Raw genomic sequence first — 14,707 nt, forward strand, 5'->3', positions numbered from 1 at the left:
TACGATTAGACTGCCCACGATTCTTCGCGCTAATTGCCCCGAGGAGGGCTGACCCCGATGAAGAGCGGTAAGGAGTTATCAAGGGGATTAATTAAATTGAATCAAGCTTAATTAGCCGTGACCGCTCGTGACTCCTCGAGGTGCGATGCGGTTCGCCTAGGGCGCAGTAAAATGACAAACGGGACGACAAGTTCAACGATAAATTGAATATTTGCCACGCCTGCCATTAATCCTCCCGCGTGAGGAGAAACATGCTTAAGTTGAGAGGAAAGTAGTATCCGAATAATTCGTGTAAACTAAAGGAATTTTTTGCATAGAAAATATTAAAATTCAGCTGAGATAAATATTGCTTTGAAATTACTGCAGTCAACTTTATGTAGTTGTCTAATTAAAGTTATTTAATTAAATATATGTAAAGCATTGCTGGATAATTGTACTTTTGTATAACAACTCTTACAGAAATCAAATACTCTGAAAGAAATTATTAATTACTTATTTTGAGAGAGAATATTAAACGCATTGTTGTTCAATATATGTACACAGTACTCCAAATCAGAGTAATTAATTACACTGAGAAAGATGGTCTAGTTAGATTAAATAATAATTCTGATGAAAAATGATCGAATCACAATTTTCTGGTTAAGTCTAGGATAACCGGAATTCTGATTGATACATTTCTGATAAGATCTACTAGAATTTATATTTTTATCAGAATAATTATATTAATTTAGTTATCTCAACTAGAATCCCAATAAATTTAACCAGAAATTTCTGATTCGTTCATTTTCAACCAGAATTTTTTTTCAGTTTACTGTCTTTCAGCAATAAATTAGTCGATATTTTCTATAAGCACTCATAACGACCAGATAATACATGTAAATTGAGGGAACTTTTTGCTTTGAAATATACACTACAATTCATGTAGGACGAGATAAATCTTGTTTTAAAATTAGCATAGGTAATCTTACGAAATACTGATTGACTCCTGCATAATCACAGTAAACAATCTTTTTTAACTGACTTATTCGCGCTCGTCATCGTACACGAGGATACAGATCTCTCAACTGTGATTCATATAAATTATGAAAGAACATAATGCTCGCGTAACAAGCAATCCAAGGAGTTAACAAACGCGCGACGTGTCATTCAGTTATCGTGACATTATAGGTGGGACGCGTGTCTCGAGTCGAGAATTATCCATTAAAAATGTCATCAGGGCATAGCAACATATATTGTAACCATAATTCATTTCCCCGAACCGTAATACCGAAGCGATATGCAAATGAAGATGATCTAACTAATAAAAAAAAAATAATAAATGTCACGCCACGTCAATGTTGCGGTCAGAAAGACTCGCGTGCGCGCACGTATGACTGCTGACACATTAAACGGCGATCAACAGATCGAACGTGAAATCATGTCCTCGAGAGTATTGTATATCTGAGCCTCTTGTCGCAGAGAAAACGGGCGTGAAATTCGGACCGCGCGCGGTGCAAAGAGCAATTGAGACAAGAACATGGGTGAAAGTGTTATGTCACGAGAGACGATTGTTTAAAAATGTGCGTGATTAAGGATTAACTAAACTGTTGTATAAATCTCGATGTCGCAGTAAGTTTCAAAGCGCAGCGTGCGATTTCATAGAGGCTGGATCGATCATGTAAAAGTTAATGGGCGTTGCGAGGTGTTGAACTGAGATTATCCCTTCGAAGCTGACATTATTTGTAATACAATTATTACTGACAATGAGATCTGTGCGACTCGTTTAATTTATGTTGAGACTCTTATTAATTTCAAGAAGATTTATTAATTTCAAAATGACGTAACTCGTATGAAAAAGAATAAAAAATTAAATTTATTTTAAAAGCAATAATTTAAAGAATCTCCATACTAATATTTATATGAAAAATAATCGGGTCTCAGAAAAAAATAAACTAGGTTTTTAAATTTATATAATGTAATCTTACAATATGATGAACAAAGATATGATAAACATAAGATTTCAATAATAATATTATATTATTTTTGAGCTATAGTGTCAAAGATGTAAAACTTGTGTTCGTAGAGCACATTTGAGTACATCACAATTTCATTATTAAGCCTTGTATCAATAACATTTTTTGTTTGCCATATTATAGCTACATTATATGTGAAAACTAATTCATTTCATCGAGATTCAATTTTTCATACAATTAATGGGAGATCGTTTGGAGATGTGACCACAAAAAATATAATTAGATCCATTAGACTCACCGTCAGTTCCGCAGGGATATAATTGAGTGGATCTAATAGATCCAACCGTCAGCTGCGAAGAATTAACTCTTAGTACATATGATTGGATCATTCATGTCCGGCGCATTTCTTTTCTTTGAAATACGAAGAGCACCTGGCTAAATAATGATCTCTATCCTTTTCTTCCTTTTTACATACATAACAAATACTATCTAATGATGTTAAAGTATATGTACAATAAGACTTAAAGTATATATAACACTTAATGATTTGTTACTACTTGTACACTGAGAAAATAAACGAACCGATGTCCGATTGAAAATATACGAACCAGAAGATTCTGATTATATCAATCAGAATTCATCATCTGATTATCTTAACTAGAATTCTGATAGATTTAATCAAAAAAAATTCTGATTCATCCATTTTTAACCAGAATTTCGATTAATCTAATCAGACATTTTTCTTAATGTAGAAGTAATGAAAATTAACCCGAATGACCCATCATAAAATGGATAAAATCATCATGTGTACTAAGACTTAAGAGGCAACACTTCTTTTATATGAAAATCGTATTTATAAATTTGAAGATTACGTGTTATCGCTTCGTCAAACACCTCGCGATGCTCGGCACATAGAGTGCACTCGATCGTGAACGAGTTAGCGATTCCTTCTCATTACAATCGATTCTCAACCGGCATGAATCGTCGACTTGCAGGAACCGATAAATGCAGGAGCATCGTTCATCGTTTCGAGGGATGGACCAAGAATAATCATTTCTCATCAGCCATAACGAAACAATCGCTGTTCGACGATCAATCCGCGAGTTCCGTGATAAACGCGCGACTCAGGTAAAAAAGAGAGTCAACCCGTCTCTGTGCACGCATTATTTGTCCTCGTCTTGTTTCTTCTGAAGAATTGTGTTTCGTGAAAAATGTGGGATGAGGATGTTTCACAGAATGACTCGCACGGGCAGCGCGTGAGGTGTTGAACGCCGCAATATACGTCCTGCCGCGTATGATAAGACGGAAATATAATTTATCGTACGTGCAGCATCACGTATACAAGCACTATGGTTACCCTGGACACTGAGCAGAAGCCCGAGAGGCAGCACTGCGGCCGACGTATGTGCGCCATTTGCAGACGCATCAAACGAGATAAAGGTAATGAATGACACGATTTTTATCTTAATGCTGCATCATGTCGCGAGCGTTTAGTGCGGCGGTTTCACCATACGAAGTGATATCTCTCTGGAGGCGCATTTCACGCCTTTCCTCGTCTCTCTTTTTGTCCATCTTTCGTGTGCAACGTGCATAATTGGGATCCGCGAGGATGACCCGTGAGACGGGAAATAAAAACCAGACGATAAGGTCGCTTTAAAAACGGCCCTCGTTATCCACCTGACCTGTTACCATCGACAATAACTCGGCAGACAATTCCGCACTTGTTCCGCACGGAATTTTAAGAGCCGTTATTAAAGCGGTTAATTATTTTTTTCCTTGCGCAATAATTCATAGCGTGCATTGCATAAAGGCGGGCAGCACCAGCCAGGAACAGGGAATGAAACGCGTGACAGAATTGCGTTTCGCGCAATTTATATAACGAAGGAGACCCGAGTATTGTAGAGGGAGGAGGGAAAGAGAGAGAGAGAGAGAGATTCCCTTCTCCTCTCTCTCTCTCTCTTCTTTCCTTCCGATCTTCGGTTATTACTTTTCGAGTTGAATTGTGCGTTCACCTGTCACCGCTCGCGGTATAATTGCGCGCGACGAACGCGTTCCATGAAATATGATCGGCAAAAATAACACAGGACCGGACAGCATTCGAGGAATCCACGGATGACAGCATCTGACAACGTCCTTGCGACGTCCTGCTTTATTTTTACGTGGCAAAAAAAATCTGCCGTTTTACATTAACAGTCTGCGTGAAAAGGTAATGCCGTTATTACGTAAAAATGTAAAGTGTATTGATGGCCAAAGGAATTAATTAGGTTCTGTCGGAGCAACTGTTATTATCATTGTTATTATTATTATTATTATTATTATTATTATTATCATGTTTAATTGCGTTCACTGTTTCTCTCTCTCTCTCTCTCTATCTATCTCTCTCTCTCTCTCTCTCTCTCTCTCTCTCTCTCTGTCTCTCTCTCTCTCTCTCTCTCTCTCTCACACACACACACTCACTTCGTCATTTCCAAAGGGGAAATCGGGAAGAGGAGATGACAGGACGCTTACGTCGACTTGCACGCATTACAGTTACGAATATGTATCGACGCAATTCGAAACTGGTTCGTCCTCCTTCGTTGTCTTCTCTTTGCCGTTGCGTACGTCCTCGTTTCATGCAAATCGCTAATTAGTCGAAACACCTGAAATTCCCGTGTGGGATGCGTACATTCTCTCTCTCTCTCTCTCTCCCTCCCTCCCTCTCTCTCCCTCCCTCCCTTCCTCCCTCTCCCTCTCCCTCTCCCTCTCTTTCGGTGCGCATTTCGATCCCCATGGATTATTCATCCCCGTGGCGTATTCGTGTTAAGGTGACAGACTGACTGACGGACTGACGGAGGAAGGAAGCGAAGGTACGAAGGGAGGTATCTCTTGCGCCTCAGGGTAATGGCTGTCCGTCTTGTTCGATCTGTCAGTACGAGAGAATCTCCCGGCGGATAAATGGCGTGAACATTGAAAACTCGATCCTGTAGTTATAATTATTTTCCATCTGAGAGAAATAAATTCTATTTCTAGAAGGCGAGTTAACAGAGTTAATCATTTTACAATTTTTTTATGCTCATTTTCTATATATTCTAAAAATTGATTCACCCCGAAATAATCAATTAAATGTTTTTTAAGTAAACAATCACATACATCTAGGATATTTTTAAATTCCAAACGAAAATCAGTATTATTATTTATGTAATCAGTGTTGTATGTAATTAATGTATTATTGATCGTTCTACATTGGCATTTGAGATTATTATATATAGATATAGATTTTCTAGATATTTTCTGAAATATATAAAAAGAATAAATAGAAAATAGGTAAGAGTTTCTTAGTAAAAAAAAATTACTATTTGGTTGACTTTATTTTCTTGTTGCTAGGGTGTAAAAATCATCCCAGGTAACTCTATTCCCGGATTAAATATTATATTAAAAAGTTATTGTGTGATTAAGGATGTATCAGATGTTCATTCTTTCCAAAAAATGATTGGAATTGAAAATTTATACTTTCCATATAAATATGAGTACTGTATACATATGAAACAATAAGGTTCAATAAGGTTCAATATTCATATTTAACAATACAATTTTATAGTTTAAATAAACATTTTCTCAATTTTATCTTAATTATTTTTTAAAACTAAGTCTTTTTTTTAATAATTTTTTATTCAGGTTCTAAATTACCGTCAAATTTTTTGTATTATACTTTCAAATATAGAAAAATCTGTAATTTCTTAATTTGATCAAAAATACATGCAATACATCCTTAAATTTATCAACACTGATCGTTGAATTGTTCAGTCATAATTGCAATAGAACAGAAATAGTCGCGAGTCAAGTCATCTGAAATCTTCTCGCAACATTCGCGCCGAGGAAGGATCCCTCGAAGGCGTGAAAGGGCGCTTACGAAATCGCGCGAGCATGAATGAAGAAACGAACGGCTGCGCGGTTTCATTCATCCGCGACGCGCACGCAACCAGCGTAATCGTAGTCGAATGGGCGAGCAAAACGCGTTCGATTTCACGAGCAACCTTGCTCTATGCTTGGGCAGTTATGGCAGGCGCGACTAGGCCGGGAGGTCTCGATTATGATAAAGCGCGTGGGCTCGCCTACGCTCGCCCTTCGCTCGTTCATTCATAAAGTCAACTCTCACCGCGCGCGAATGTGTCTTTCGGTGGCTCTCGTGGTTATATCTTGTTGCTCGATGAGGCGTGTCGTCCGCCGAGCGATACTATTTCATCAAAATCCAGTTGAAATTCATCTAGAAAAATAGAAGCGCGTCGAATAAAAAGAACTAGACAAGATAATTTTCCTTTGAAAATTCCCTTCGACAACTAATTACCCTTCAATGCTACTCTCTCTGGTACAATCAACTTTTTAAAGAATTGTTTTAATCAAAATTTCTGATTACTTTATTGCTTCCTATTAAAAATACATATATTTTCTTGATACCATTGTATTTCTTAGCATTTCGAGTGAAATTGTTTTACAATACGTTCATTTTATGCAAGTTATAAGCAATGGAAAGTTGGATTGGATATACCATACATAATGTGTTGCGTCAGCATCAAAACGATAGTGGCATTTTTTGAAAGGTTGAAAGTTTTTGAATGAATACAGTGAATTCTATGAAAATTCTATAATATACTGCGAGCTTTCTCTATATTAAACTACAGAAAACTCTGTAGTCCGATAAAAAAAGAAGGCACTAATACTTGTTTTTTTTTTATTCTTTCCTTTTTGTGATCATAAATTGATATTAATCAGCGAATCTCTAACAAAAAACATTACAGAAGAATATTATTGTCTAACAATAAGAATTGGAACAACCATTCCATTCGGATGGCTTATTATGATATATTATATAAAGCTCATTGGTTAAATATCGTCCAATATTTGCGAGATTTCGATAAAAATGTGTCTAATCTAAAAGTCTATCATGTTGACGTAATAAACAGACAATAATCCATGTTGATCTGGTAGAATTGAATTTCGCTCCTCCCTCGCGGCTCGCTCGATATCTCAAAAGGAGGCGCCGTCTTTGAGAAATATTCTTCGGGATGAAGCAAGCGACCGATCGCGTTAACGTATAACGTATAAGTTCCTTCGCACATGGGCCCCACGGCAGCGTTACACTCCAAGTCGATTGTAGATTTCCAAATAGATCTCGGAATCGGTGCGCGATTATGCGACCAGTATTTCTAGAAACGAGCCGACATATGTACTAATTATTTTTTATCATATCGTTTGTGCCGTTTGTCTTTGGCGAAGCGGCTGAAATAAGAAGTCAGATAATACAAAAGAAGTATCTCGAACTCTCAAAGATATCGCAACCGGGTCTCTCTATGAGAGAGAGGGGGGGGGGAGGAGAGGGAGGGAGAAATACGAAAGAGAAGGAGATAGAAACGAGGATCGTAAGGAGAATAGGGTATACGATACCTATACCATCCGAGTATTGCAATCGAGTTTTCAGCGAGCAAGAAGGGGCGGAACAAGAGGAAAGCAACGGGGATCATCATCGGGGATGCGAGGAGGAGAAGGAGGAACGAAGAGGACGGCGCGAAACGGAGAGAACCAGCTCAGCGTGTCCTGATATCGCGAACGCGAGCGAAGTATCTACGGAGAGGCGGAGAAACAATTGGCATTCTGCACGCACGTTCGATCGAGGGACGAAGGGACGAAGACATGGTGGCAACGATGACGCGAGAGGGGGTTGCGGGGTGGATGCACGGTGGCATGCACCTGTGCATTGCCGCCATATACGACACGGAGTTATGGCGTTTTTCTCCACGTACGGTCGCCGTACGATATGTGCGCTACGTACATACGTACGTATACGATCGTATCTCAACCGGCGAAGCCAACTCCATTTCTGGAACGGTTCGTGTCCGTCCGTTCATCCGTCCGTTCGTTCGTACGTCTGCAGAGCCTGAGCGCGAGCGCGATCTCAAACCGCCCCGAGAGATAAATTAATTGTCCGCAAAGTGTGTGCGTAACCGCGTGCTCGCGCTCACGCATGCACGCACGCGAAGAAAAACGCTAAGACGGAAGATGCTCGTGTTTATTAGACACGCTAGATGAGCTTGCTCGACGCCGTTTTTCCGCGGAAACGAGGTCTTCCTCCTCTCTCCGTAAAAACTGCCACTTTTTCATGAGAAATGGCACAGACACATTGTTGATCCTCGTTAATGCGCCTTCAACACGAAAAAAGACGGAATGTACATTGGAAATTTGTTGTAAAGAGTGCGAAACAAACTTGGGCCGTGTTTCGATATATTTTGTACTGAAAATCTAAGGTTTACTCTCTAAGTTCTTCGAAGTGGAATTTTATTCTAAAGAATAAAAACTGAGCCAGTTTTGAAAAAGTATGGCTCAATTTTCAATTTGTAAGAGTGAGAGTCCACTCCAGAGATTTTAGAGAGTAGAATATATACTTCAGTACTGACAGTATTGGCAGTATATATAATTTGGCCGAGATGTATTAGGGAGATCTAATTTGCGAGTCATCTGAATTCATCAAATCCTAAAGAATTCCTAAAGAATGATTTATTAGATTATTGTTTCCAAAGTTTTCATCAATTTAACGTATGTCTATTTTTCTTAATTATTGTGAAGGAAAATGAAAATAGACTTGATACTTTGCCTATTAACATAAATTATAATGCCATCATTATTGAGGTCGAATCAATCTCTCCACAGCGATCGCGACTCTCAAATCTGACATAATTCTTGAGAAATATATACGAAAATATGTAAAAAACCAACATCGTATTAGTTCGAAGAAAACAAATTAATATTCCCTGTCACGATGTTGTCACATATTTTTGAATGTTGGAAAATTGGTGCCAACGAATCGATTAAAAAGATAGTTTTATCAGAGATAGAGAGACGGCCACGTGTCCACTGCTTACCAAAATATCAGTCAGCCGGTGTGCTCGAGCAAAGTGTGTATGTATCTCTACCTGGCGTGTGCCTCTTCTCTTCGCGGCATAAAGTCGGAAAGTAGTTGTGGGTGTAACCAGTTTCCTGTGGGCTTAGCTGTCAAGCCCACGTGGGCCGCCCACGCGAGTCAGATATATTACTACGCCGCAAGAGAAAGAAGACGGCGCACGCGAGCGCGAGCGAGGCTATGAGGGGGGGAGTTGAGGAGGAGGAGAGAGAGAGAGAGAGAGAGAGAGAGAGTGGCAAACCCTTCAGGAATGAGAGATGCGGCTTGCGACACAGGAAACAGTTTCACCTGGAGGGGCATGCGAGCCCCGCGCAGCATCCAGCACGCCAGCAAACGTGAAACTAAACGCGCGCGGACGGACACGTGGGTGGGCGCGCGCGCGAGTTTGCGATGCATGCATATCGCTTTCTTGACGATCCGCGCTTTCCACGGCTTCAACGAGAGGCTCGGTCGATGATCAGCAAAAGGCAACGTTTTACAGCGACCACTGGGAAAACTACAGTGCAGCACTAATGCACACTGATATCCGTTTTTACCAATGTAGATTAATTTTAATCTCAATTCAACTAACTCTTCATCTTTTTCTAATTCCTAGAATTAAAAAAAGATGGACAGTTAGTTGAACCGAGATTAAAATTAAATTACATTGATATAGAAAAGAACAGTGAGTACATTTTTTTTAATACAAATCAATTCACATTTTAACTTTTTTAATTACATATTCTTTATTATCATGATAATCTTGTAATCTTAAAAGGATTAAGTTCATTAAGTATTCATTAACACTGAAAGTATATAAACTGATTTGCATTCAATTGTATCAATGTTGCAATATAGTTTTCTCAGTGGAAAACACTATTAAACTCCTGACACGCGAGCAGAACGTCGCTTTGCGAAATTCTACGACGTAATCCATTTGTTTGGAGAAGATGCAAAATTGCACTGCGATATATTCATAACATCACGAGAATGATAGGAATAACAAGATAATGATATGAATAACAAGATAATGAAATGAATAACAAGAAAATGATACGAATAACAAGTTTTTAATCTTTAATCGACCAAGTTGGATTTTAAAAACACAATCATTTTGATATATTGTGAATTCTGGTAGATAAAAATTTATAAAAATGTATAAAATCTATAAAAAATAGGTAAACTACAATCCAATTTTTGTTATAGTAAAAACTCATCGCTAAAAGTTTCACAAGAATTTTTCCAAATTTTTAAATAATCTAGAACAATATAAAAATCTACAGTGAAACTGAAAGATTCACGTTGCTATCGGTGCAAATGACCGACGTTAAACATTCTTACTAGAAAAAAAAAAAAATTAATTGCAGAGCGTTTGAAAATTAGGAATTTTTTCCCTTATTATATCCCTTTACCTTTAATATTCGTAGTTTTGTGTATTCTGAAATGTAACAGGATTATCCCACCTTTTAAGGGATAATGACGATTGCCCGCGATTGACTCTCTCTTTCCGATCGCGCGCATGTTCCTGTAATAATACTTTGCGAAATCGCGCAAGACAAAAACATTACATACATCGTGATCGAGCTCGCGATGTGATACAGAATAATGTTTGCCTGGCAATTCGTTTCTTGCAATTACTAATTAATATGCCTCAAGGGCCAACTTTCGCCCGTAGAAATACATCGCGTCTCTCGCTTTTGAATGGTGGCAGGTGTTTATCACGCAAAAACGATTGATTTACCAGTATGAATAGTCGAAATGCAACGGACGAACGCTTGAAACAATACCGATACTAACACCCATCTTGTTGTCAGTATAGGCATTGTCGGCCCACACGTAATAATTATCGTAACACAAATGTCGAACGATTTCTCTCAGTAATTTCTGAACTCCTCCTTCAACCGATTTGTCGTCCTAAATCTAACCGCAGTTGAAATCACTAGAGTTAATATAATTCTCTTCTAACATTTGAGCGATATTATTTGAAGCTCTTGATTAGGAAAGACTTAAAAATCATATAAAAAAAAAATTAAGCACTCAGTACTTCTAATTTGTTTCCCAATTCTAATAAAATTTCACTATATATTCAATATTGGAAAAACGTCTCTTTATATCTCGGAAATCAGATTTGATGGAAATATTTTGATGACAAATTTGAGTTGGCAGCCTAAAAACAGACTTCATGCTTTTGTACAAAAACTTTATAAATTAGGATAATATGTCCCAAGATACAGCCTCTCCTACTTACGTTCATGAAAAATTACTATAATTACAAATTACAAGAAACAGCTTATTAATAAACATTTATTTTGCATCTGCAATGTTATTTAAAATTTCTCAAAAACATGTCTCGCGCTTATGATATTAATTGTGCGATGAAGATGACAATCATGAAATATCGGGAGTAATGGCGAAGCTTTACAAGCTTTACAAGCTTGAAGTACGACGCGCCAGACGTCCATTCGGCACCTCGTGTCATCGTTGTTTTCCAAGCAGAGCGAAAAAAAGGAATACGATATCAAAGAAGAAGAATAAAAAGATTCAAACAAGAAAAAAGAAACATCACAAGCTCAACACATTTATGTTGAAAACGTTTTAATCTACATATATAATGTAAAATGTATGGGATCTAATTTATTTAAAGAGATTTTTTTGACGCTGCAATTTTTATAAGATTTTTTTTTTAAACAAACTTACGTCATTTTCTAGACAAATGTTCTATGCAGAAAAGTGCGAAATAACGGCTTATCGTTAAAGTAGTTATCGTAACTTTTTCGTCAAATGCAACGCAAATCTTCACGGCATCCGCTCTGCAAAAAAAAAACAAAACGAGAACATCGAGAAATGCGGCCGTTGAAGAAAAACAGCGGAAGAGGAGAAAAAAAAGGTAGAAGATGTTGTGGGAGGAGATTGCGAACAGGATGGGAAAAATGCGAAAGAGGAAAAAGGGATGCGACCTTCTTGTCGATTGATATAACGCCACGATTTGCGTAATATACTCCGCCATAAAACTCCTGGTGATTTATCCCGGTAAATAAATAGATTTCAGTGTTGTTAACCCTGTTTTTAGGAGGAACATCGCGCGCACGCGTGCCATACACGCGCACACACGCGTGCCATACACGCGCACACACGCGTCTCTCTCATCCTGCGTCCTCCTGGCTTGCGTGGCCCATCGCAAGCGTGTGGTGCAACGTTCGATGCGTGGGTCGTGGGAGGTGAAGAAGTCGCGGGAAGAAACGCGCTCGCGCGCGATTAAAAATACTGGTTTCCTCTCCTCTGAGACGACAGGGGACGAAGAGGCGAGAAATAGAGAGGGAATCGTGATATTTAAGAATTTCGAGCAGAATTTACGAGCGCCAGACGGTCGACTCGGTATACTTCTCTCTTTCTTTCTCTCGGTTTTTCTCTCTTTCTTTCGGAACGAGCGACATAGTAAATGGTACAGATACGGCGAGATGTCGGATGAACCGATCGTTTCTAGCGAGCTGACTCCGGAATTTTTTACACGCCCTTCGCTCGATCCGGGACTCACGCACTCCCATATTAAACATGGAATATGAAGATAAACCAAAGGCTCGTGGAACTACCTGAGACCAGAGAAGTTACATTTCAAAATAAATTAAATCTATTCTTTAGAATATTTCTGAAATAGTTTTGAGCAACATGCGATGCACATATCATGTGTGTAGTATAGAAGCACAGATAGCAGATCTTGAAAGAATTTTTGTGATAATTACTTTATTTCGCCTGCTAACATCAAAATCTGTAACATAGTTATTGGTGCTGAGTCTGCAAGATTTATTTAATTTATATTAACCTTTACAGGACGGGAAGCCATTATAATGGCGCTGAAACAGTATCATATTTCGAGATAAGAAATATTATAAAAATAATGAATTATAACAAATCTATACTCAAAAAAGAATAAGATTTTTAAAATAAATCCGTTTCCCTAAGTGTTAATTAAAGGCATTATATTTAATAAATTTTTTCTTAATATAATCTTAATTTCAAAGAATCGAAATAGCATAATTTGTAATAAATAAAAATAGCATAATAAATTAATAAGTAGATTTTAATAAGAAATTTAATAAGAATCTAAATTTGCAGATGTAACACACAAATAAAGAAAATTCAATTGTGACATTTTTGAGAAAGAGATTTAAATGATAATTAATTGTAAGAATTCAATAGATCCACCATCCAGCTCCGGAAAGTTAAGTAGTTTAGAATTGCAGGAAATTATTTCAAATATTATAGTACAATTATTTGTTACCATACGATTGTATCGAAATACACGACACATGATTATAAGTGAAAAATTAAGCCGACAAACAATAAATTAAATAACGGAAAGAATCCTATTTTCGTTATTCGAAACAAATCGGGCTCGATAATATTTATATTTAAATTTGCAAATAGATTTTCCAGTTCTATAAGAAAAATTACGCGCTGAATTTGTCGGATTTGAAACGCAATCGTAAACTGAAAAAGCTGAAAATAACATTAAATTACACAATAACGCAAATTACATCGATAATCAATTTAATAATGATGCTAATAAGCATCATAAAACACTGCAAAGAACTTATTACGAAAAATATCATCTCAGTATTAATACGTAATATGCGATATAAATATTAATACCTGTGCAAAGAAATAATTGCTCTATTTTAAATTCTTCCATGCATTTCTAAACTACATATCAAAATAATTCCTATAATATTTTCTACAAAGTGTTTCATTGTATTTCCAAAAAAAAAAAAAATTAAAAAATCGGTACATCTCATATTTTTTTAAAAGAAACGATACATTTACTTGCGATAGGCACGATGCTGATGACCAACAAAGATAAAGCCGTTTACACATCAAGGATAAATCGATCGTTAATGCGCATAGAAGTGCAACATGTCGCGCTCAACGCGCCCGGATCTCGTAACAATAAACACAAGGGAAAAATGTAAATACGCGCGTCATTATTGCTCCTCGAGGGGGACATTACGAAAGAAACAAGTGCGCACGTCGATTAGAAGGCGTAGCCGGTAGGCGGAGCATGCCGAAGCCGTGTTAAACTTACATAGAGCGCTAATATACACGCGAAGCGGACGCACGCGAGTTCTATAAGTCACTTATAAGTACATACATGCGTGCGTTTGTATGCGTATCGCACGATCGGCGCATTAAACGGCGTCCCTCCCGGCTACCGCGCGCCGCGAAACGATCCATGGCCGCGCGGTTGGAACAGCTGGAGGAACGTAGGCGCTGCTTCCCGACGTGAAAACGAAATAAATAGCACACTGATTATCCCATTAAGCGAATTAACTAGCGGGGTAATTATAAGCATATTACACGCCTCTCCTCCCTCTCATTACGATTGCGAAGATATATGAGTTTGCGCTGGGCGTTCGTAATTTGTCAAGGACAGAATAATTGCCGTGTGCGTTAATTTGTTTGTTGCGTGTATTTTTGCTGATATGAATTTTAGATGATTAATAATTAATTCACTGCGATAATGTTTGTTGCAATGGATATAATATAATTGGATGTGAAATATATTTGTTAGTAATATCACACAATTACAGTATTATGTCATATCATATTTCTGCCTGTTTCTTTCGTCCTTTATCATTAGTTTCAATTCTTTCCGTTTAACACTATTACTTTAATATTTTGCTATAGAATTTTATTTGTTTCCAAAGAAACTTATTTTAATTATTTTTATGTTATTATAATTTTATTATATAATATTTCATATTATCATATTACATTTCTTCGTTTTTTCTTTTTTTATTTCATTATTTAATTAAATTTTAATTCTTTTCACATTTAACATATTTTATCT

The 14,707-nt window shown here is 37.4% G+C and overlaps 1 protein-coding gene across 4 annotated transcripts in view; it reads left to right on the top strand.

Annotated features, from left to right (window-relative positions):
- The window catches only part of LOC108689687 (MKL/myocardin-like protein 2), a 236,124-nt gene that overhangs the window by 203,229 nt on the left and 18,188 nt on the right, over positions 1-14,707 (top strand). The window contains exon 1 of one of the 4 annotated variants that reach the window (XM_018196570.1): positions 3,119-3,392. The exons of the other annotated variants lie outside the window; for them this stretch is intronic. Within the exon in view, the coding sequence (XP_018052059.1) occupies positions 3,302-3,392 (91 nt within the window). The 5' untranslated portion in view covers positions 3,119-3,301. Of the gene's footprint in view, positions 1-3,118; positions 3,393-14,707 lie in introns of those variants that run through there. 4 annotated transcript variants of the gene reach the window in all.

This window comes from Atta colombica, unplaced genomic scaffold, assembly GCF_001594045.1.
Source record: "Atta colombica isolate Treedump-2 unplaced genomic scaffold, Acol1.0 scaffold274, whole genome shotgun sequence".
Lineage (NCBI taxonomy): Eukaryota > Metazoa > Arthropoda > Insecta > Hymenoptera > Formicidae > Atta > Atta colombica.